This window comes from Microtus oregoni, unplaced genomic scaffold (assembly GCF_018167655.1).
Source record: "Microtus oregoni isolate MIOR12 unplaced genomic scaffold, Mior012 000068F_ref0000429, whole genome shotgun sequence".
NCBI lineage: Eukaryota > Metazoa > Chordata > Mammalia > Rodentia > Cricetidae > Microtus > Microtus oregoni.
In genome coordinates, this window is record NW_024543975.1 from 687,157 (window position 1) to 712,828 (window position 25,672).

Here is a 25,672-nt window from a genome sequence, read left to right on the forward strand (position 1 = left end):
TCTGTGAAGCACCTTCCTGCGGGCTGCGTGCCGGCCCCCACAGCCTGCTCAAGGGCCTCCAGGGAGGAGAGCAGATGAGGGTGGGTGTGGATGTATGAAGAGGAGGAAAGGAAGGGGTGGCGTTCTTTCTTCACAGAGGGACACCAATGGCTCCCCCTTCTGGTCAAGTAGAAAGACTGTACGAAAGTCCCAGGAAGCAAGAAGGTGGGGCAACAGGGAAAGAGAACGGGGTGGGACAGGGGCGCCAGAGAGAGCATGGGGGAGCCCAGCCAGTCTCAGGTGAGCACCAGAGGCACGGACGGCAGAAAAGTAGACCCAACACAGAAGACTGGGGTGCGGAGGACAAGGCAAACAGTGACCAACAAGCACAGAGAAAGGCCTTTCCTTGGCCCAGCCCTTCACTTGGCTGCTGTGATAGTGCCCCTCCCCCAGCTGGCTATGCTGGGGCTTCCCTGGCTTCTGCAGTTCCTGGAACGTGCCAAGCGCCTTCCTGATGTGGGCTTTGTACATGCTGTTCCCAGCCTGCTCGCCCTCCCCTCCCCTTCTCTGCGCCTCACACCAGGCCTGGTTAACTCTTCCTCACCCTTCCAATCCCTCCTCAGCCAGGCTTGGCCTGATCTATTTAACAGCTTCAGCACCTCCTGCCATGTGCTTTGCAGACCCAACACAGAATGAAGACACTGGACCCTGCTGACTGCAGAACAGCAGGCCCCGCATGGGCCCTGGGTATCCCCTAAGTCTAAGGCTGGAAACTGGGGATGTCCTGGACTGGGTCAACCCTTATCTGTCCTCTAAGTATGTGCAATAATCTAATTCAAGCAGCCATGTCTAACCTTTGACACCTCAACACAATGAGGTCACCTACAAGTTCCTGCTCAAGGTACAAAACAAATAAACGAATAAATAAACAGCTTGTAATGTTTTAAACAAGCTTATGCTTTGGGTTAGGCCACATTCATAGCTATGTGCATGCAGCCCTCAGCCCAAAAGTTGGACGCATCTGAAGCTTTTTAGTCCTACAAGTGTCTGTGTGGGTTTTCGATGCAGCCCTGTCCTTCCTGTTCCTAAGGCAGCTTCTAACACAGACAGGATGCACAAGAAGTGGGGACAGAAGTAGGGTGCAGGCGTGTAGAGAACTGGGGAGACAGGGAGGACTGGGACTGAAGGGAAGGGGTGAGGAAGCAAGCCCCCACACTCAGGCCGCGGACAGGCAACGATACTCACAGCTGGTAGAAGGGCTGTCGGTACCATCCAGTTCTGCACTGGGGAAGCTGTGCCCAGCCGGGGCAGTGAGCAGTGCTGACTCGATGACCCTCTCGTGGACAGTGAGCATGATGGGATGGGCGTGGCCCCCGGCCCCTGGGCCCGACAGTGACTGCTGCATGAAGGCAAGCTTGTCCTTGGTCCTGCGCTTCATGTCATCCCATCTGTGCTTAATGTCCTTGACGGAGCGGGGAACCTGGCTGATGGAGGTGACCTTCCGAGCTATGCCTTCCCAAATCTTGTCCCTGTCGGCATGGGACAGTCGCATGGTCTCTCTTCCAAAGAGAACCGCTTCGTGACGGGTCACCTCTGTGACCAGAATGTCCAGCTCCTCCTTGGAGAATTTAGGCTTCCTCTTACGCTCCGCCAGGGGCAGCATGTTCCTTGGGTTGAATATCCCACAAAGCATAATTGGGTAAATGACCGTCAGTGAGGGTGGTCCTCCTTCCTAATCACAGGCCCCATCTGGGGAGCCAGGGAACACCACACCCTCCTCCTACAGTGATGCCTCCTCCTCCATCCTCAGAGGGGAGGCAGGAAAACGAGGCAGAAGGAGCCCAGCGACTGACTGCTGAGCAGGGCTACCCTACAGCACCTTGAACTGCACAGGAAGTTCAAGTTCATTGGAACTTTGCTGCCTCATTCTCCCATCCAGAGTAGGGATGCCAACCACAGTAGTTTCTGAAGACTCCATCTACGTACAAGAGCCTTAACAACTTAAGGGACTGGAAAAATGGCTCAGTGGTTAACACTGACAGCGGATTTAGAGTTTGTATCTCAGCGACCACATCAGAAAGTTCACAAATGCCTCTCATTCAAGCTCCAATGGATCTGTTGCCACCTCTGGACTCTGTGGGAATCTGTACATGTGTGCATACACACACACATATAAATACAAAAATTTTGAGAATCAAAAAGATAGCCCTACAGTGAACTGCAGTGGCCTGTGGCGTTGGCTGCTAGTGTCCACAATGTTGTAATCACAGAAAGCTTATTCTGTACTTGTGGCTCGTTTCCCTTTCCCAGTGTCCCCTACATCCCTGTCCCTGTGTATGTGCAGAGCAAAACAAGCTCTTCTCCCTCCACCAGCTGCTCCACCAGCTCCTCCTCAAGCGGCATTCTGGGTAAGATGTGAGGTACCCATGAACATCCTCCAAGAGACATGTTACCCCTGGAAGGACACTAAGATAGTCTTGATTTTGCCAAGGCTCTTCAACCCGACCTGGTACCTGCTCTGGCTTTGGAACCCAATCTTTTCACATTGTGGTTCTACCTACCTGTCACTATAGCTTTGAAAGTTCCACCCAGGGGAAACCCGGATCCCAACCCATAGGCTTCCAAAGCCCACAGCAGGAGATCAGAGGTGCTCGGTTCCTCCAGCCTTCTTTTTCTCCTCCCAGTCAAGGGTATACTCAGGTAAAGGAAAACTGGGGACTTCGGGACCCCGCTCAGGACAAAGTCTTGCACTCAGACAGACTTGTGACTATCCCTGTGGACCACAGGGCCTCTATAAAGCTAGGGTGAACCCTGCAGGGCCCTAATTAAGTCTCCATGGGCACTCACAGAGTCTGTGTTAGGAGATGAGATTACTGTGGAATTCCAATAATATGCTTACCTTTTACCTCAGTGCAAACCAGGAGTACCCATGCATGAAGCTCTGCCCATCTAGAATGTCTGAAAGCACTGCCAAAGGCACACATGTCTCAAGTAACCCCCGGAGGCACAAAACAGCCCTTATTACCGCATGTGGAGCACCTAACACAGAGCTTGCATAGGTTACCACTCAGAACATGAATACCTAGCCCTTGCCTGGCCCACCACTAACTTCCTAAAGACATCTATCCATTGCATCACCCCCAAACCCCTGATCCGTGAGAACACAACTAAGAGAGTCTGTAAATAAGAGCTACCAAAGGCAAGGCCGCACACAAACACAGCCACTAGATCCCGGAACCTTTCCAAGACAGGATACAGTGCTAAGACCACCAAGGAGCCACTTGGAGTCAGGACACGCTAGGGGCATCAGGACATAGTCATGCTAATAAGGTGGGAGAAGCAGACTCCGGCCCACTGCACCCACCCACAGCTCTGCCTGGTTCCTTGTGTGTTAAAGAAAAATCCTGGCTTGCAGGTAAAGAACCCTGGCTTGTAGGTCCAGAGACACAGGGCCACGGTCCTCACTTTTCCATGGGTGACATGACGTTGAGCAAGACTTTGCCCTGCTCTGGTCTCAGTTCATCATTGGGGCATGGCCACCAGCACAGAGCAATGGCTGTCAGCCTGAGGGGCCACAATAATCACTATAATGAAAAATTTTGATGTTCCAGATCCATCCCCAACCAAGTTATATCTGCATCCCTGGTATGCTAAACAATGGCTTAGTTGGTTGAGATGAGGCAACATCTCCTAAGGGGCTGTGGGAAAGCTCAGAAATGGGGGAAACATGGAATAGATCAGTTCTCTAAGCAATAGTTCCTGGATTTCTGCAAGTGACACCAGATGTATCAGACACGCTCCTTCAGCTGGCCTGGACCTGACTATAGTGATCCATGCAAAAACCCAGACAGGGTCTGCTCTGTGCTGTCCACTGACAGCATTTCTCCAAGGCTTGTACTACTTGCCCCAGGTGCCCTCGACAAAGCCCTGGCCCCTCTGAAGGTTCGTGTCAAAGGCTCCTTCCTATTCCATCTGGACCCTCACTGCACATGTCTGTGCTTCTCTACCGTTTTACGCGGTGGCAAGTGTGAGCCTGGCAAGGATGAAGAGGGCAAGGTTGGGCAGGGCTGGACTGGCCTGTTCTCAAGTACCCATCCTGTATCGGACAGAAGCAGTGCTCAGCACCAAGGATACAAGATGCTGTTGAGCTGACCTTGGTTAAGGGGCCTTTGGACAGGGGGAGAAGGTGGATAGGAATGTCCAGCCCAACTTCCTGCGCCACTTTCAGGGATAACTGGCCAGTGTGTAGAGAAGGAGGGGTGCTGATTCTACACCTGTTCAATGGCAGTGGGAACGGCTGCACCCTCAAACTGCCCTAGATGCTAGCTGCAGCTCTGAGGGCATGCAGGTGGCAGTGAGGCCACCAAGAGGGACACAGGGATCTCCTCGTGACTCTCCACTTCTAAACAGCTCCTCCTCATGTCTCTGAGACATCTCCTGCTGTCCCATCAGTCCCTATAGAACTACACAGTGGCGAGGCCTCCGACCCATGATGTGACTGGGCGCCCGGGTCTGTGAAGGCCTCTCTGATTTCCCTACCACATTCAAATCCCATCACCACCAAGTGGTACTGAGTCCAGACTGACCCTTTTCCTAACACACACTCACACGCAGCACACAGGCCAGCTCTGAGCCTGGATCCCAACTCAGTGTAGCTATCTGAGGAGTGACCCCTGTTCAGTTCTCTGTTCTCTCTGGTTAGACTCTTAGGACCCTTCTGATATAAACTTCCAGGCCACATCCTGGGGTCAGAATAGGACCACTCTTGCCAGCAGTCAATCCTGTGTGAGTCCTGTGGGAACAGGAGCTGGACATGGCAGGAAGCTTCACCTCCACACAACCATGCGATGGCTTGGGGGTCTTCCCTGGAGAGATGCCACGCAAGCAGCAGAAATCTGCCCCAGGTCCATCCTAGGGTGGGACCATTCTCCTCTTCTGCAGGAATTCTACCAAGAGCCCAGAGCCTCTGTAAACTCTAGGATGTCTGCAGCCCACTGGCCTGGCAACAGGCCCTCCACGAGAGCCTCTGATGGAATCCTGGGGGAACGGGCAGTCCTCTCACACACTGCCCACAGCAGTTCTGGAGCAGCCTGGAGAGCTCTGAGGCATGAAAGCCCAAGATGCTCCCTTGGCTCATCCCAGAGGCAGGCGAGGCCCCCTGGAGCCAGCAGTGCTGGGACTTACCTCATCCAGTTGGCCTTGGACTCATCTGATCCATCTATGGACTTGTAGCGGTTGTTCTTGTCCACAATCTGGAAAACAGAGAGACTGTCTAGACTGTGCCATTAGGGAAGGGGCTCTTACATGCCTGGGTTCCTTCTTACCCAGGCCGGGGTCCAGCTCCATCCTCAGCTTCACCTCTTCCCGTTCTCCTACACTGTCCCCAAAACCACCCCAGATGGGGTCAAGAATCCTTGTTGTCTTCTCTCCACCAACACCCATCCTCTTAGAGACCCTGAGAAGGCCTGAGAGGAAATAGTCACATCCCTTTTCAGAGTATGCACTATACTCTGAAACTCTTAGAGACCCTGAGAAGGCCTGAGAGGAAACAGTCACATCCCATTTGCACTATACTGATGGAATTCTGGGCAGCATGGCCCAGGAGTGCCAGTCTCCACAGGTGACCAAAGCTGAATGCTGCCCTCTCTCTCTGCAGTGTCTGTGGGCAAAGGGGGCCATCACTGGGCCCCAGGCCTTGTGATCTGAAAGGGTTCCTCTTTTCCCCAAATTTCAAATATTCAAGACCCTTGGAATTTGGGGTAGGGTTGTGTCCAAATGTCTGTACTCCACAATCACTCTGACTATCAAGATCCACTAAGACATGGGATTCTAGGCTGTCTTTGGCTTTCCTATTGGAGGGCAGGGGTCCTTAAAAGACATTTCTAATATAGATCTGAAGCTTGAAGGTGAAGACAGAAAGAAAGACACTCAGAAAGGAAGATTCACCAAAGAGCATGGGTGTTAGCTTCTCTAAAAATGTTTCTGGTTCTTTCTTGACCCACTTTTAAAGCAGCCTACTGTGCTCTACTGTTGGTCTACTATGGGTCTACTGTTGGTCTACTATGGATCTACTATTGGTCTACTATGGGTCCACTGTTGGTCTACTATGGATATACTATTGGTCTACTATGGGTCTATTGTCTTGGTCTACTATGGGCCTACTGTCAGTCTACTATGGGTCTACTGTCGTTGGTCTACTATGGGCCTACTGTTGTTGGTCTACTATGGGCCTACTGTCAGTCTACTATGGGTCTACTGTTGTTGGTCTACTATGGGCCTACTGTCAGTCTACTATGGGTCTACTGTTGTTGGTCTACTATGGGTCTACTGTCGGCCTACTGTTGTTGGTCTACTCTGGGTCTACTGTCGGTCTACTCTGGGTCTACTGTCGGTCTACTTTGGGTCTACTATGGGTCTATGTTGGTCTACTATGGGTCTACTGTCGGTCTACTATGGGTCTACTGTGTCAGTCTACTGTCGGGTCTGCTATGGGTCTACTGTCGGTCTACTATGGGTCTACTGTGTCGGTCTACAATGGGTCTACTGTCAGTCTACTATGGGTCTATGTTGGTTACTATGGGTCTACTGTCAGTCTACTATGGGTCTATTATTGGTCTACTATGGGTCTACTGTCGGTCTACTCTGGGTCTACTGTCGGTCTACTCTGGGTCTACTGTTGGTCTACTATGGGTCTACTGTTGGTCTACTATGAGTCTACTGTTGGTCTACTATGGGTCTACTGTCGTTGGTCTACTATGGGCCTACTGTCAGTCTACTATGGGTCTACTGTCGTTGGTCTACTATGGGTCTACTGTTGTTGGTCTACTATGAGCCTACTGTTGTTGGTCTACTATGGGTCTACTGTTGGTCTACTATGGGTCTACTGTCGGTCTACTATTGGTCTACTGTCAATCTACTATGGGTCTATGTTGGTCTACTATGGGCCTATGTCGGTCTACTATGGGTCTATGTCGGTCTACTATGGGTCTACTGTCGGTCTACTATGGGTCTACTGTCGGTCTATTATGGGTCTACTATGGGTCTACTGTTGGTCTACTATGGGTCTACTGTTGGTCTACTATGGGTCTACTGTACTCTACAATCTTCCACTTTACTCAATGCCTGCTACCATTTTGCATCGGGGGGGTTTTTGAAGCTGAGATTATAAAATTCTCTTCACTTAATGATCACTTCCACATTTCAGTCCTGGAAAATTCTCAGCTTTTACATTTTGAGTAAACCTCTTACTCTCTCCAATCTCTTCTGGTAGAATTTCTATTAAATAAACACAGAATAGCTCCTTCAATCCTCGGTGTCTTTAACTCTTCATAGTCTAGTCTGTCTTCAAGGAAAACTTCTCAGAACTCTATCCCAACTCACTAACTGTCTCTCTGTGCTTACTCCAGTTTCTTCCATCTATCAGAGTTTTCCTGTCTTACTGCACTTACTTTTTTGATGTTTTATTTTAATTTTAATTTGTAACATTTTTGAGACAAAGCTTCTCTAATGTTGCTCAGACTGGTCTTGAACTCTCAATCCTCCTACTCAGTCTCCCGAGTGCTGGAATTACAGGCATTCACCACCAAGCCCAGTGTCTTTGCTTCGTTTTTAATGATTAACCTTTCATTTAATAAATAGTTTTTCACTTTCCATATTATTGATTCTTTTGAAGATCTGTCTTTTTTCCATTTGTCTTTTGGATTTCACAGTGACATGTTCCTTCTTTCTTGTTTTCACACCTTAGATAAGGTATAATTAGCATATAACACAAAATTTTCCAATTGTGGAAAAATATGCTAGATCAAGGCAAGTTCCCTGAGGTCTCAGTGGAGCAGAGCAGCCTCCCAAGTCCCCTGACACCAGTATTAACATTCTACCCATTGTCCTCGAAACAGAAAACCACGTGTCTGTCAACAGAAATCAGACCATGTCACTCTCCACCTCTAGTGCTATCCACTGAGCTTATGATGACATCCACACGCGTGTGGTTATAACCTCACAAGCCTGTGCACCCGAGTCTGCCCACCTGTCTGACTAGCCTCAGCCTATGGTTTGAACATGAAGTGGCCTCATCAGGCTCCGGTGCTGAGCACACGGTCTCTGGCTGGCGGTGCTGTTTTAAGAGGTGCAGAGAACTCCGAGAGGAAGATCTGCTTGGAGAGAGCTAGGAAGGGTGCACCACGTGATTCCTTCATTTCTCTCCACTTCCTGTCCACCACAAGGTGAACATTCTTCTTCACAGCTCTGACTGCCGTGTTCTGCCTCACCTCAGGCCCAGAATTAATGGAGCCAAAGACTATGAACTGGAACCTTCAAGACTATGAGCCCAAATAAATTTTCCTTTGGCTAGTTGTTTATGTCAGGCATTTTTTCATAGTAAGAAGAAAAATCACTAACTGCCCCCCCCCCCCGCCCCTCGCTTTGCTGCAGCCTGTTCTGAGGTGCGCTCAGTCCAGCTTTCACCCACGGCCAGAACCCCTTTTCCATACTCTGAAAAGGATCATACTTACAGAGTACTTCACACACTCAGAAATGGTAAGAGGGAAACGTAGCTGGCAGCAAGAACCAGCAGAATGTCTGCTAGTCGCATTCATCTCAGATCTTTCCCTTTGCTGGGATAGGAAGATGACTCAGTGGGTGTATGCACTAGGGCATGGGCCTGACAACTCAGTTAAAGCCCGGATCACAAATGAAGACAGGAAAGAACCAGCTCTGAGAGCTTCCCTCTGACCAGAATGTCTGCACACACACATAAACATACGCACACACATGCACACTCACAGGCATGCACACATATGTACACATACATGCATGTGCACACACATTGCCACATGAATACAACATATACACCAAATAAATAAAAATTAAATTATAAATTTCACATACAAATCATCTCTTCCTCCAACTCCTCCACTTCCTCCCTGCCAGGGTAACCACATTCTGAAGCTAGCAGGGATTACCCCCTCACCCCTTTTTTTGCCACACACACTTTCCTCTTCTATAAACAACAAGCAACATTGTTTTGCAAAAAATCTAAACAATACAATAGTCTGGTCTAGAATGTTCCCTTCAGGCTCACGCTTTGATGGTGTGGTCCCCTGCTGTAGCACTATATTATAGGGTGTGAAGACTTGTGGAGGTGGGGCCTGGCTGGCAAACTCTGGCTTCCACCCTTCCCTGATTTATTTTTTTTAAGAACTTTATTTATTTACTATGTATACAGTGTTCTGCCTGTACACTAGAAGAGGGCACTAGATCTCATTATAGATGGTTGTGTGCCACCATGTAGTTGCTGGGAATTAAACTCAGGACCTCTGGGAGAGCAGCCAGTGCTCCTAACCTCTGAGCCATCTCTACAGCCTTCTCCAACTCTGCTTTTATGTGAGGCATCTTCACCACATGCTCCCACCACCACAAACTCTGCCAGCCCTTCCCTACTATGATGGTCTGAAATTCCCCTGAAACCCTGGGCTAAAATAAGTGCGTCTTCCTTTCCTCTTTCCTGTTGGGTACTTGATTATAGTCACTAATACTGAGAAACAGCAGTTAATGTTGGGACTCACAGAAATGGCCCCCAAATGACCATGTCCTCGTAAAAGGTTTCTGCGATGAGCTGTGACATCTGCTCCCATCTGATCTGTGAGTCTCAGACTATGCCTGCCACCTTTGTAGGCCTTCCTGATCTAGGAAACTCTCCGCTGCCACAGCTGTGGTCTCCCCTAGCATTCGCTTCATGACATCCCATTACTTTTTTCAAGACCCCAGTGACAAAGATCATTTCTGTTGATGGTATGTCTGCCAGCTGTGAGTCGGATGAGGGAGGGCCTCCCTCACCAGGTCTAAAGGGACGGAGGCAAGGCCCAGGGCTCTGCCATGCCCAGCGGCAGCCCTGCTGTCTTCCTTAGCATGTAACATGCTAAGTTAACATGGTAGTTAACATGTTAACATGGTGGAATCTTGGTGGATGATGGAACAAAGAACCTCTTAAGTAAAAAACAAGACAAACCCAAAAAATCTGACAGCGTTGATAGGTTAGTAAGGAAGCAACGAGTGACTGCACCACGCCAGCCTGCACTAACCAGGGCCAGCTGTTAGCTTGCTGAGCTTTCCTCAACCAGCTGAGACACAGACATCCTCACACTCACAAGACATCAAATTTCACATTCTCCAAAGGTAACACTCAGAACTTACAACTCCCCAGCTCTTTTACTACATTTGGCTGTTATCTGTGTGGCTACAGCTTGAACCTGGAATGTTCCCCCAAAGCCCTTGAGTTAGTAACTTGGTTCTCAGCTCAGAACTACTGGAAGGCAATGGAACCTTTAAGAGGCGGGGCCTAGTGGGAGGTCTAGGGTCCTGCAGATTCCCCTTCAAGGTGCTCTGGAACACTAGTCTCTTCCCAGGGGTCATGTTATGTAACAGCTTACCCCCCCCCCCGTGCTCCCCATTATAATGGAGCCCCAAAGCAAAGCAGTCAAGTGCTGGGGATTAAACAGCTGAAACTATGAGCCCATTCCCAACACTTAACTGGCTCACACATTCTATTCCAGCAGGAGGCACTGGGGATGCAACACTGCAGCGGGTCCCTTAACTAACACATGTAAGGCCTTGGGTTCCGTTCCCAGCACCACACACTCACACACTCGGAGTTTGCTGGAGTAATCAAAACTAACTGTCACGCACTCTCTGTGCAGAGAAGTACCACATTTGAAGCATCCTTCCCAACTCAGCATTCAAGGTGGAAAAGCTGGGAGCAAGGCAAGTCAGGAGCTTTGTCACTCCAGAAACCAGTATGCATGCCCCACCATCACCAGCAGGTGGGCACGAGCACACAGCTATGGCTGTGCCTACAGGATCAGAGGACCCGGGTGACATTCCGTAAACATTCAAGGCAGCTGAGAAGTGGGGGTGTTTCTCCTTGGTCTGCATATAAGTCTAACCAGTCACTGTGTTTTAACAATCTCAGAAACAGGACACTGGGAAGATGAAACAACATGAAGACCCGAGTTCAATCTTCAGAATCCAAATAAAAAAAGCTGTCCACAGTGATGTAACCTTGTAGTCCTGACACTGCGGAGATGGACACGATAGAATCTCTGGGGCTTGCTGGCCAGCCAGTCTAGCCAATCCACAAGCCTCAGGCCAGCAAGAAACCTTGCTTTAAAAACAAACCAACAAAAATCAAATGGACCTCTAAGGAATGACACCCAAGGCTGAATTCTGACCTCTACACACATGAACATATTTACCTGCACACAGGGACACGTGCAAACACACACAATTTAAGACAAAAAGGCCAGACACGTTGCAGCTCAGACTTCCTCTCCTCCACAATCTCCCCAGATGGCAGATGCCCTAGCATACCGGGACCTCCATGGAGTGGCACGAAGTCCGGTCCTTATGCCAACACTGCATGCTTACATCACAGATCCCAGTGGTATGAAATCTCAGCTCACAGTTTAGGAGCTTCGTGTGTGGCCTCGAACAGGTGTTTCACTGGGCAGACCTCAGTCTTCTCTGGACAACCAGTGAAAACCAAGCCTGCAGCCTGCAGCCTTGAGCACACAGAAGGCATGAGGTCAGTGGCTGTCAGCATCATGACTGTCACTGCCATTAAGGAAAAAACTAAATGGTCCTTGTTAATTCAACAAGGAATTAACGACAAGGGGGTGGCGTCTGCTGGACAACACAGAGTGGTACTAATGACCTTTCAGTCCCTTACAGCGTCAACAGAGCAGAAGGATATAGCTGGGCTGGGACCAAAGCGGTGAAGCCTCCATGGCTGGTTCAGGCCTCAAGGTTTTCCTTCATTTAGCTTTACAACAATTCAGGATTTTCTTGATTCAAGAACTCAATCATTCAGCAAATTCCATCAGGAGAGCAGCTAAAGTACCAAACTCTAGGGATAAAGTGATGAGGACGGTGGTCTCAGTCACTGTTCTACCGATATGAAGAGACACCACGACCAAGGCAATTCTTATAAAGGGACGCATTTAACTGGGGGCTTATTGTTTCAGAAGTTTAATCCATTATCATCATGATAGGGAGCATGGTGGCATGCAGGCAGGTGCTGGAGCAGTAGCTGACAGCTATGTCCTGATTCATAGGCAGAGGGGAAGAGAGAGAGAGAGAGAGAGAGAGAGAGAGAGAGAGAGAGAGAAACACTGGGCTTGGTGTGGGCTTTTGAAACCCCAAAGTCCACCTCTTTCCTGCAACAAAATACACTTCCTAATCACTTAGTCCCACTCCTGGGGACTAAGCATTCAAATCGATGAGCCTATAGGGGCCGTTCTTTTTCAAACCACCACATTCTACTCCCCATCCCCCACATGCTCGTAGTCATATCATAATGCAGGAATACACTCAGTCTAACTTCTAAAGTCCCCACAATCTATCAGTCTCAACACTGTTTAAAAGTCCAAAGCTCTTTTGAGACTCACGACAATTTCTTAATTGTAATGCCCCATAAAATCAAAATCAAAAAGATCACGAACTTCCAACATACAACGACACATGATATACATTGCCATTCCAAAGGGCAGGAAAGGGAGCATAGTAAAAAAATGCTGGACCAAAGAAAGACCGAAACCCAGCAGGACAAACTACACATTCTGTATCTCTGTGTCTGATATTAAAGCACTCTTCAAATGTTGACTACGACACACTTTTCTCTCTTAGGCTGGTCCACGTGCGGTCTGCAGTTTTCCTCGGCAAGTATCCCGTCCAACATCTTGGAGTCTGTTGTCGATGGCTTCCTTCACTGCTAAAGCTTTATTTAATCCTTATCACAGGTTAGAACCTTAGCTGGGTGGAGTCTCGTTCTGAGGCTGACTTTACTTCTGACAACAGGCTTTTCTTTATTTTTACCCCCCTGAGCACAGGATTTGACTCCAACATTACATTTGTGTTGCTTTTGTCCAGCTTGCTTCTTCTCATAACAGGTCTAAATAAATGACTACTAATAGCTACAACACAATCAAGACTAGGCTGTCTTAAAACCTCCTCTGCCAGGTCCACTGATCCAAAACTCTTCAACTTAGCCTCAGGCAGATTTTTAGGACAAGAATAAAAAGTAGCCACAGTCTTGCCAAAATACCACAGGAATAGTCCCTAGACTGCTTACTGATGCTCTTCATCTCTGAAACCTCTCGATTTGGGGCTCCACAGTACAAATTACTCCCAGTACGGTCTTCTATGCTCCTCCTAGGATGGCCCTTTAAGTTCCCCCAACTCCACTTAAAGCATCCAACGGCTTTCCTAGTCCAAAGTCCCAAAGTCTTCTATATTCCTCCAACAAACAGTATCATCAGGCCAGTCACAGCAATGCCCCAGTCTCTGGTATCAACTTCTGTCTTAGTCACTGTGCTGTAGCTATAGAGACACCATGACTAACGCAACTCTTATAATAGAGAGCATTTAATTGGGGACTTGCTTACAGTTTCAGAAGTTTAGTCCACTGTCATCATTCCAATAAGCAATGAGTACTTCCTTTTACTGCTCTAAATCTGCTGCTTATCAGATTCCTTTTTATAAAAATATCTTACTGAAGCCTGACTGGCACACCCACTGGTGTGCATGTCTAAAAGACAGCTCTTGATGCATCTGGGAAGAAGGACATACCAGAAGACATCAGCACAGCCCGTGCCCATTGCCTAGGGTTCTTGCTGCTTCTGCCTTAATGGTCATTGTTACTGTGACTCCACCAAGTGTCCACACTGCTCTCGGCAGCTCTGACACAGCACTGTGTGGTCCAGGCCCTGAGCTCTGTGATAACTCAAGGACCTTATATGAAAAGCACCTGTGATAACTCAAGGTCTTATATGATAAGCACCTGGCACACTCTGACAGTGCTTTGCTTCCCTGGGTTCCAGCTCTCAGCAACTGTCTGCCTTTCTGTCTCTGCCTCTGGGAGTTTGGTGATTTCAGATTCTTCCTAGAACTGCCACCAGTTTCTTTGCTTCTGTGCATTCACTGCCATAAACAACAGTATGCCCTTTTTAAAAAAATACTTAATAGGGACATACCTCAAGATCCAGCTATGCCACCTTGGGCTTATACCCAAAGGATGCTCCATCCTATCACAAGGGCACTTGCTCATCTATGTTCACAGAAGCTTTATTCATAAAAAAACAGAAACTGGAAACAACCTAGATGTCCTTCTACCAAAGAATGGATAAAGAAAAAATTGTACATTTACACAATGAGTATTATTCAGCTCCTAAAAACAATGACATCATGAAATTTACAGGCAAATTGATAGAATTAGATAAAATCATTCTGAGTGAGGTAACTCAGACCAGAAAGACAAACATGGTATGCACTCACTTGTAAGTGGACATTAGCCATAAAGTAAAAGAAAATCAGGCTATAATCCATACACCTAGAGAATCTAAGTAACAAGGAGGGATTAAAGGGTGGGTGCATGGATCTCCTTGGGAAGAGAAAACAATTTAGTTTTGTGGATGGACTTGAGGTGGGTGAGGTTGGGAACAAGAGGAATGAACTGGGGGGAGAAAATATTGGGAGAAACTACTGGAACTGGAAGGCATTTGGGGGCGAGGTGGAAATCTAGTGTGATGGAAACTCCATGGAATCTACGAGAGTAACCCTATGAAATACTCCTCGTAATGGGGGACACAGAGTAACCCTATGAAATACTCCTAGTAATGGGAGACACAGAGTAACCCTATGAAATACTCCTAGTAATGGGGGACACAGAGTAACCCTATGAAATGCTCCTAGTAATGGGGGACACAGACCCTGAATTGGACAGCTTCTGTAACCACGCAAGGCCTCAAGTTGAGGGATTGGAACATCAACCCAGCCATAAAACCTTCAACCTAGTTTGCCCAGCTGCAGAGGATTCTAGGACTGGAGCCTAGCAGAATCATCAGAGACCAGAGAGACTTCATCCAGCAACTGATGGGAGCAGGCCCAGAGAACCATAGCCAAATATTAGGTGGCACTTGGGGAGTCCTGTAGGCGGAGAGGAAGGATCAGAGGGACCAGAAGGCCAGAGACACCATGAAAACATGGCCCACAGAATCAAATGACCAGAACTCATGGGGGTTTGCAGAGATCGGAGAACCTGCATGGTTCTCTACGTATATGTTATGGCTGAGTAGCTTGGTGTTCTTGTGAGATTTCTACAGGGAGAGTGGGGGCAGTTGCTGACACTTTTGCCTGTTTATGAGACTCTTTTCCTCCTACAGGTTTGTCTGGTCCAGCCTTGATTTGATGGTATGCACCTCACCTTATTGTAGCACATTGTGCCATGTTTGGTTGATGTCCCTGGGAGGCTGCTCTTTTCTGAGGGGAGGCAGAGGGGGCATAGATCTAGGGGGAAGGGGAGAGAGGGAGAAGAAGGGAGGAGGAGGGGAGGGAGGAAAAACTGTGGACAGGATGTGATGTGAGATGGTCTTCTTTATATATGTTGATTTATTGGTTGATAAATAAAACTGTTTTGGCCAATGGCTTAGCAGAGTAAAGTCAGGCAGGAAACAGAGAGAGTAGGTGGAGTCAAGCAGACACCAGCCAGTCACTGAGGAAAGAAGACATGTAGAAAATGAGGTAACATCACAGCTACATGGTAATACATAGACTAATAGAAATGGATTAATTTAAGATGTGAGAGCTAGCTAGAGGTATGCCTGAGCCATCGGCCAAATAGTGTTGTAATTAATATAGTTTTGTGTTATAATTTGAGTTTGGATGGCCAGGAAATGAAAGAGTAGTCTCTGTTTACAGGTGCCCAGGCAGATCCTTCTTGTTGGCAAAGATGAGGATTATGGTGTCCCTCATCTCTTGGTTATGAGAATGTGGTGCAGCTAGGATGTAATATATGAGAGAATAATAAAAAATTAAATAATAATAATAAAAGCCCTGGAGAGGTGGCAAATGAAGCCTGTTTGCACCTAGATCTTACAACCAAGTCCAATATATTCACACTCTCTAGCCCTTCCCCAAACCATGTGAAGTTGGCCGAGGACAATCACCTATCCCCCGGCCCACTGGGCTTCAATACTCATAACTTCAGGGTATCTACAAGGCTGTGTGCTTGTTTCATATATGGAAGCTCGACATAGACAGAAAGGACGACAGACTCAAAGCCACACTTCCATCCAGGTGAAGAGCCAGGACCTGAACTGTTCTGAGCCCTCTGGCCACTCTACACAGAACGTCCCCTTGAGAGACCCATGGTTCTGCCAGGAAAAGGCACCTGACCCCACTGAATCAGTCTCAGGGCCAACTATCCATCCCTTCTTCAGGGTGAGGAGTGGGCTCCTGGGGAAGCAAGGTCCTACAGTTGACCTGAGGACTGGCAAAGATGGTTTGGAGCAGGAAGGACCTTGAGCAAGGATGGAAAGAGATCTAGAAGAAGCTGCCTGTCCTAGAAGTAACAGAAGAGGAAAAGCAAAAGTGAATGTGGGCACCATGCTACAGCGTAGAAGGGTTTCCCAGACAGAGCAACAGCAGTGAGCCACATCCTGGCACCTCTGCAGTCTGCACAGATACTGTGCCACAAAGCTGAGGTGCTGGGGAGAGGTGACCTGAGTACATTCTGGGTTAATTCAGGGCACCATCCTAAGGACATCTGTCCTTGCAAGAGACACTGTGACCCACAAAGGGGGCGTTGCCCATCTGGCCCTTTATAAAATACTAACTGGCCATGTCTCATAACACTGAGGTAGCTGGTGTCACAGAGGATTTGACTTTGCACCATCAGTTCCTACGGCTTGTTACTACAGAGTGACCAAAGGACAGATGCACACAGTCTAAGTATACAAATACTCCTTCCCGACAAAACTCCAAAAAGTAATGGCAATAGTAACCAACGATGTCCCCTCAAAGCCAGACACAAACACGGGCGGAACAGAGAGGTTATTGGGGCCAGGGAATTGGCTCAGTGGACAAAGTGCTTGCAGCACAGATTCGAAGAGTGTAAAAGCTGGGCAGGCATGGCAGTACTCAGGAAGCAGACAGGGAATCCCAGGTGAAGCTAGCTGTAGATTTAGCAAGAGACCCTGTCTCATTAAATGAAGTGGAAAGCTACTGCAGAAAACAGTGTATGTCTGCTGCAGGCATGCACAATATTGCATAAATATACATGCACATTGTACATACGCGTGTGAGAGAAAGACAGAGGGGGAATGGAGATAGAGAGGGAGAGGGAAAGACACACAGAGAGAAAGACAGAGAGGGGAAAGAGAGAGAGTGCTCAAGTATGGCAAGCAAAGGTGTGCAAAGTTGTGAGTATTCCAACCCCAGAGAACCTGGGTATTTAGAGATTCTACCAGAAACACTACCTAAGAAGCTACAGTGTGTCACATTCAAATGATTTTGTTGGTCTCAACAGTGTGGAGCAAGGGTTCCTCGCTCTAGTCACTCTACCGGCAAATCTCTTTCTGATGCTGCCTTTCCCTCCCAATACCCTGCAATGAGAAAGATGTGACACTACTATTGGCAAAATGCATGGTTGATGGAGGAAGGTCATTGGTTAAATAAAAAGAAACTGCTTGGCCCTCATTGGTTAGAAGATAAGTGGGAGGAGTAAACAGAACAGAACGCTGGGAGGAAGAGGAAGTGAGCTCAGACTCGACAGCTCTCCTCTCTGGAGCAGACGCCTCAGAGAGACGCCATGCTCCTAGCTCCCAGGCAGATGCACGTGATGAAGCTCCGACCCAGGATGGACATAGGCTAGAATCTTCCCGGTAAGCACTACACAGATGATTAGAAATGGGCTAAATTAATATATGACAATTAGCCTAGAAGAGGCGAGATAGAAATGGGCCAAGCAGTGATTAAATGAATACAGTTTGTGTGTTGTTATTTCGGGCATAAGCTAGCCAGGCAGCCGGGGTGCTGGGGACGCAGCCCCACCGCCCTTATTACTACACATGGTCTCCAGGCAAGGGCCTTCCTTAAGGGTATACTCATGCAGCTGGGGAAATCTGAGAATGAAGTAGCGACAAGACAGCACTGCACACGTGAGACATGCCTGGAGTAATAACCCGGAGAGGTGACAGACAGCACTGCACACGTGAGACACACCTGGAGTAATAACCCGGAGTGGCATATGAGAGAGGCCAGGCAACTACTGACGGCAGATCATGTGTGGTATGCCCCCACCCCATTTTCACATACCCCTGTGAACTAAGAATGGTTCATGCAATATAAGGCCAAGGAAAACAGCCAAGTCAAGCTCTGGCCTCCGCAGGCACACACCCACACGCACACGCACTCACACACACTCACATGTGTAGCACTTGCTCACCTTTACACATTCCTACACACACACTCCAGTTTGTCTCAAATGTTCCCTCCTTACTCACTGGACAAGCCTGAAGCTCTGTGCTTCTCTGAGCCCCCTGAGGCCTCGCCTGCTAGCTTCTGGCACCATCATGAGACCCCTCTTTTCTTTTTTCTCTTTCTCTCAGTTGTAATACCCCACTGTGATCTATTTTACACACCTTGCTAGGCTGCCCTAAATCCTCTCTGGAACAAAACATGGACTGGACAAAAAAAAAAAAAAAAAACTTAAAATAGAAGCCTTTGCTGGCTCCTCTTTCTTCTGCCTCTTTTCCAAACCACAGGGCTACACAGTGTCTCTAAGCACCTTGTGCCTGCAGCATTGTCCTGGCCTGCAGAATCTGGGAGTGGGGGGAGTTTGATCCATCATTTACAGCAGGATAAATTCCATTGGGCTGAGAGAGCAGAGGAAGGGGCGTATCTTGTCAAAGCAGTCAGAACTGAGTGTACAACTCAGGCCAGGACAGCACGGCAGTGGAGAGTGGCCTTCCATCCCTGTGAACCCAGGGCCTCACTTGTCGTCAGCACACAGTGAAGCCAGTTCTCCAGTTGAGAAGACTCTGAGAGGGAACTGATGCTGAGCAAGAAAGAGGAGAAAAGATCCAATCAGAGAAGCAGGAAGGAAAAGGCACAGAAGGCAGGGAAGTGGAGAGGACCAAGAGGGGAGAGATGAGGCAGGTTCTGTAGCCAGACAGCAACAGACCTAAAGCCCAGTGCAGCCCCACCTAGCTGCTTAGTTTGGTATGCAGTGGCCCATATCTCACACCCAGCAGAATGGCGATGCCTTGTGCCGCAGGAAGCACAATGCAGAGGCATGAGCAGTGTTCGCAGTGCTGAGTCCACACCTGGCTAGGTATGAGTGGCTCACTGAACACTAAGGGTGGTGTTTGCTATGATCAGGCTCCATTCCCATAGGAGTGTTGTTATACAAGACCACTCCACCTTTGTTTTTTTGTTTTGTTTTGTTTTTTGAGACAGAGTTCCTCACTGGCTCGGTGCTCACTCATTGACTAGAGTGGCTAACCAGGAAAGCCCAGGAACTTTCCTGCTTCCACCTCTCCAATGCTGGGATTACAAGAGGGAGCCACCACAGCGTGCTTTCTTACATGAGTTCTGGGGATCAAACTGAGGTCCTTATGCCCGTGCAGTAAGAATTTAGCAATAGAGCCATCTCTGCAACTGCAAACATGGGGGCAGGTCTTCGAAAACCAGGAAAAAGGTCAAGAAAAAGATAACAGCAAGGAACGCTTGGGAACCAGAGTTGATGAATGAGTGCAGTTTATTTACGATGCAAGGTTTCCAGAATCCAGCCCCAAAGCAGTATCACGGTTCAGATCTTCTCTTTCCTTTCTGATTTACCATCTAAGTAGGCCAAGCTGCTCCCTGGGCTTCTCACTGGGGTCCAAAAAGCAGCCCCTGGCATATGTGGGACGGACACACACACACACACACACACACACACACACACACACACACACTCTTGCTTTCTTGAGCCTTTCTGACCACCTCTTCTCTTCCAGATTTGGTATCACTCACTTCTTGAGATTCTGAAGGTCAAATTCCTACCATGCAGCCCAGCCATCTACCACCCTGCATACCCCTGCCATGCGGCCCAGCCATCTACCACCTTGTGTATTCCTGCCATGCGGCCCAGCCATCTACCACCCTGCATACCCCTGCCATGCGGCCCAGCCATCTACCACCTTGTGTATTCCTGCCATGCAGCCCAGCCATCTACCACCCTGCACATTCCTGCCATGCGGCCCAGCCATCTACCACCCTGCATATCCCTGTCATGCGGCCCAGCCATCTACCACCCTGCATATCCCTGCCATGCGGTACAGCCATCTACCACCTTGCATATTTTAGCAGATGTCCCTGACCCACAGGCATCCACCATTAGTCTACGTTTCCTATTGCTGCAGGAAAACAAACACCCACATATAAACACGCATGCACACACTTTGAACAAAGCGAATGTATTCTTTTACAATTCTAGAGCTCAGAACTCCTCCATCAAGAGCCTGTCCTATTTTCTCCACATCTATAGGCCACCAGCATCCCTGCCTCTCAAATGGAGAAATAGATAAAAAGGAGGGCATGATGTGGGAGTGTCATATATCAATCTGTTGATTTCATTGGTTAAGCAATAAAGAAACTGCTTGGCCCTCATAGGTTAAAACATAGGTGGGAGGAGTAAACAGAACAGAAGGCTGGGAGAAAGAAGCTGAGTCAGGGAGTCGCCATGATTCTCCCACTCCAGGCAGACGCAGGTTAAGATCATTCCTGGTAAGCCAGCTCTTGGGCTACACAGATTATTAGAAATGGGCTCGTCCAGGTGCGAGAGTTAGCCGAGAAAAGGCTAGATATAATGGGCCAAGCGGTGTTTAAAAGAATACAGTTTCCGTGTAATTATTTCGGGGCATAAGCTAGAGCTAGCCATGTGGGCGGCCGGGTGCTGGGGACGCAGCCCCGCCGCTCTTATTACTACAGAGTGGCGCCCAGACGTGATGGGCTAAATCCACTTAAAAACCTGAGAGAGCTTAATTTTAAACAGAGAAAAAACAGAGTTTAACGCAGAGTTTTGCCCTTTGTTGGTGGCGTGCCGTAGAGAGATTTCCTGATTCAGCAACAGCAGAAGAAAAAAAGCTGCATCATTTTAAAGCGCAGCTTCCTGGAGCTGTGCTGCCAGCATGAACTCTGGCTTTAAAGCATTTCAATGTCTCTGTCTTCTTTCATCGCCTGCTGAAGGTTAATATTCAGGAGGATGCCTATATGTTTTTCTTTGGGTTCTCCTTATTTAGCTTCTCTAGGATCCCTAATTATAGGCTCAATGTCCTTGGTTTATGGCTAGAAACCAAATATGAGTGAGTACATCCCATGTTCCTCTTTTTGGGTCTGGCTTACCTCACTAAGGATAGTGTTTTCTATTTCCATCCATTTGCATGCAAAATTCAAGAAGCCCTTATTTTTTACTGCTGAGTAGTACTCTAATATGTATATATTCCATACTTTCTTCATCCATTCTTCTATTGAAGGGCATCTAGAGACCCACATTGGAGCACCGGACATAAACCTCAAGGTCCAAATCAGGAGCAGAAGGAGAGAGAGCACGAGCAAGGAACTCAGGACCGCAAGGGGTGCACCCACACACTGAGACAATGGGGATGTTCTACTGGGAACTCACCAAGGCCAGCTGGCCTGGGTCTGGAAAAGCCTGGGATAAAACCGGACTCTCTGAACATAGCGGACAATGAGGACTACTGAGAACTCAAGAACAATGGCAATGGGTTTCTGATCCTACTGCACACACTGGCTTTGTGGGAGCCTAGGCAGTTTGGATGCTCAACTTACTAGACCTGGATGGAGGTGGGGGTTCCTTGGACTTCCCACAGGACAGGGAACCCTGATTGCTTTTCGGGCTGGGGGGGGGACTTAATTGGGGGAGGGGGAGGGAAATGGGAGGCGGTGGCGAGGAAGAGACAGAAATCTTTAATAAATAAATAAATTTTAAAAAAATAAAGCATTTCAATGGATTTTATGGGACTGGATGTTTGTGTTCCCGCTTGGGATCAGAAGGAGAGTGCTCTGAGACCTAGCCGATGGCTCAGCGCTCCCTGCACCTGGGCAGACAGCAGAATCAGGCTTAGGCAGGCAGAAGGGCATGGTGTGTTTTCAGACTGCGCAGTGCTCTGCGTGTCAAATTTGGCTGTAACTTGGATGTAAAGAATTTCTGTGCTGCATGCTCAGTCTCAGAATTAAAGTGCTGAGTGCCGCTCCTACCTGGCGGCCCCAGAGCTAGCACAAAATGGTACGTCCTCCATTTTGAAATTTTCCTGACTCAGCAGCAGGAAAAAACTGGCTGTTTTAAAATGCCGGCTTTCTGGGCTGTGCCACCATTGTGATCTCTGTCTGACTCCTGTGGGAGACAGAGCTTTTGAATGGAGCATTTGGAGTAAAGTGCTACGATTTGTTTGATGGCAACTAGACTGCTGTGTGCCTAAAAGGGGGACATTGCATGCCGCAGCTCAGAGACACAAGCAGCTCTGCCATGCTAGTGGTACAATGTGCAAGGATCAGAGGCACGAGTGGCTCCGCCATGTTGGACTGGGCGGGGCAAGCAGGCAGTACCTGTTTTTGACCTAGGAATGTCACAGCTTAGATTCTTAAGCGCCTAGTGATTTAAAGGCGCAAAACAAAAGTGCTCCTGGATAGTAAAAAATTGCAGATTCACAATAGGACAGATTCAGATCACTAAATGAGTCACACTGTTGGATGAATGTACGTAGGCTTGGGAGAGAGAAGAAAAAGAATATAGAGAATAAAGTTAATGGTTTTTTTTTTTAAAAAAAGAGGTAAAGTCTTTAAAGAGACAGAGTACAGATAGTTAAGAGATTAAAAGAAATAAAGGAAAATAAGCCACGTAAAAATGGAAAATTCACAGAGAGTCTGGATTATGTACATTGTGTTTTCTTTAAAATTTTTGACTGTGAAGGAGCTAAGCACAGAGAGACATTTCATTACATGGGCTGCCAAGCTAAACCAGAATGGATATAAGGGTATTACAATTTCAAAATTTGGGTCTAAGGATATGATGCTTTGAAGAGGGTCTTCTTTTGTTTTCACAGAGGACCAGACCCTGTGGATTTCTTCTATTCCAATTTGGTATGATGGACCACGCCCTCCTGAAGGGTTGCTGTGAACATCTTCAGAAAATTGCTTCGCTCAACTGCCAACTGAGATGAAACTAGCACACAGGTTATACCATGAAAGACCTAATTAATGACGCCCCCATTCAGCAGGAAGCAGTTTGGAGAGAAAAAACTGCGCCCATGTTCCCAAATATGGTTTATAAACGTTCTTTAACATTTAAAGGGGGATATGATATAGATATGAATAATTTGTATTAGTATAGATTTTGCTTTATTGATAGAGATTTAAGGTCAATTTTGTTATATGTATATGCATATTTCTGCTATTGATTAAGATATTGTGATTCTGTAGTTCATTAAAAAAGGTAATGTATAATTAAGAAATATAGGTTAATGGATAATCATCAGTAATAGTCAAGCTTGTAGTCATGTTAGTTAGATTTTCTAGATATATAGAGATACATTTCAGTTAGATAGACATTCTTCATATCTTTCAAAGACTGCAGAATATGGCATTTAATGTTTTAATAACTGAGGACTTTTCATGACAATGAGACATTCTGCTCCTGGCAGCACCAATCTACTTTAAGAAGAAGATGGGCATCGAAAAGGATCCTTATGGAGTTTGATAGCTATTTGGGTAAGAAACTGTTCTTGCCTGGTCTATTGCATAAACTGGACACAGAGAACCTGCAGAGAGAGGACTGCTAAACTTGCCTAAAGGTGAGATGGTCTTTCGGGGTTCCTGATTCATGAAAGAGTCTGCAAGACATTCTTCAGGACAAGCAGATAGTGACTGCCTTTGAAATTTCCTGCTTCATGGAAATGTATGCTGGATACCATGGGCCTGAAGGCCGAAGATCGATGCCCCAAAGGTACAAAAGAACTTTGGGTGACTGTCCAGGCAGTGAGATGTCTCTGTCATTTCTAGAGTTTTCTTATTTCTTGTTTACTTAGGTAGTATTATATCCTTCTGGAGTCTTTGATGGAGTTGAAGAATGGATAGATAGTTATAGTTTTCCTTATTATGATAAAAGATAAAGTAGATATAAATATTATAACTGTAATTCTTGCTTGATAACTGTTTTGCTATATGTAATTTTGCTATGTTAAAGCCTTCCTTTTTTTGTTTAAACAGAAAAAGGGGAAGTGATGTGGGAGTGTCATATATCAATCTGTTGATTTCATTGGTTAAGCAATAAAGAAACTGCTTGGCCCTCATAGGTTAAAACATAGGTGGGAGGAGTAAACAGAACGGAAGGCTGGGAGAAAGAAGCTGAGTCAGGGAGTCGCCATGATTCTCCCACTCCAGGCAGACGCAGGTTAAGATCATTCCTGGTAAGCCAGCTCTTGGGCTACACAGATTATTAGAAATGGGCTAGTCCAGGTGTAAGAGTTAGCCGAGAAAAGGCTAGATATAATGGGCCAAGCGGTGTTTAAAAGAATACAGTTTCCGTGTAATTATTTCGGGGCATAAGCTAGAGCTAGCCATGTGGGCGGCTGGGTGCTGGGGACGCAGCCCCGCCGCTCTTATTACTACAAGGGCATGACTGCTCTGAAGGGGTCGAAGTTTTTATTACAGATACAAGGGGGATCACAGGCAGAGGCATCTAGAAGGGTCCGGACTGAAGGGGTAAGCCAAGAGAGGAATAGAGAGGAATCAGGAACCAAGAGGCCAGGAGCGAGCCAGGAGACCAAGAGACCAAAAGGACCACTTAGTCAAAATGGCTGGGTTTTATAGAGAAGAGAAGCAGGGGAAAGGAGGCCAGCCCAGGCCTGGGGCTGGATAGTTCAGAGTAGAGGGTAGGATATACCAGCCAGGAGGACCCTGTAACAGGTAGGGACTGAGGGAGACAGCAGCCGAGTCTGCTCTGATGTGTTAATAGACACCTCGGTGAGCTGTGAACTAACATCTATCTCCCAGCCTCTTCTACTTCTGGAAGGCCAGTAGGGACCACGTCCCCACATCTGATTTGACCCTGACCCTCCTGTCTCCCTTCATGGAAGAATTTTGTAATTACCTTGAACCCAGTCAGAAAACCTAAGATCATCTTCCTGACTCAAAACGCTCACCATAACCATGGATGCTAGCACCTTCTACCACCAAAAAAGCCACGAGTTCCGGGGACCAGAATGAGGCACGACGGGACCTATCTTACTCTCGTTTCTGCCATAAAACTCTGACAAAGCCAATTGAAGGAAGGAAGGGTCACTCCGGCTCACGATTTCAGCGTCTATCATGATGGGGAAGTCCCACGGGCAAGAGCGAGGCAGCTAGCTGCATTGTGTCACAGCCTGGAAGCAAAGAGAAGCGAACACCTGCACTCCACCTATTCCACTTTATAGAGTCCAGGATCCCTGCCTAAGGAATGCTGCCATCCACAATTAAGATGGGTCTTCCCACATCAATCAACCCATCAAGATAATCCCCCCACAGGCATGACAACTTGTCTCCTAGGTGACTCCAGATCCTGCCAAGTTGGCAGTTAACACTAGTCTTCCCAGAGCCATTATTTGGCTACCACACCTCCCTACCCCAGGCAGTCCCTTAGACGATGGAAAATATGCTGACTTGCTCCTTTCCATGCCCAGTTGCTTCTCCAGAGCCTTCCAGAGGCGCAATCGTTCTCAACCTTCTCTCCCCCGGAAGTCCTCAGAAGTGAAGGCATCTCTACCCACCTGCTGTCCCTGACACTTGGTTCCCTTGCTTAAACCATCCTATCCTCACTGGA

The 25,672-nt window shown here is 47.7% G+C and overlaps 1 protein-coding gene across 4 annotated transcripts in view; it reads right to left on the reverse strand.

Moving 5' to 3' along the window:
- Prdm11 (PR/SET domain 11) overlaps window positions 1–25,672 on the reverse strand; it is a 92,943-nt gene that overhangs the window by 23,143 nt on the left and 44,128 nt on the right. For 3 of the 4 annotated variants that reach the window (XM_041641269.1, XM_041641266.1, XM_041641267.1), the window contains exon 5: window positions 5,164–5,231. In XM_041641269.1, the coding sequence (XP_041497203.1) occupies window positions 5,164–5,231 (68 nt within the window). Of the gene's footprint in view, window positions 1–1,224; window positions 1,647–5,163; window positions 5,232–25,672 lie in introns of all 4 variants that reach the window. The other variant, XM_041641270.1, reaches the window with a different exon arrangement.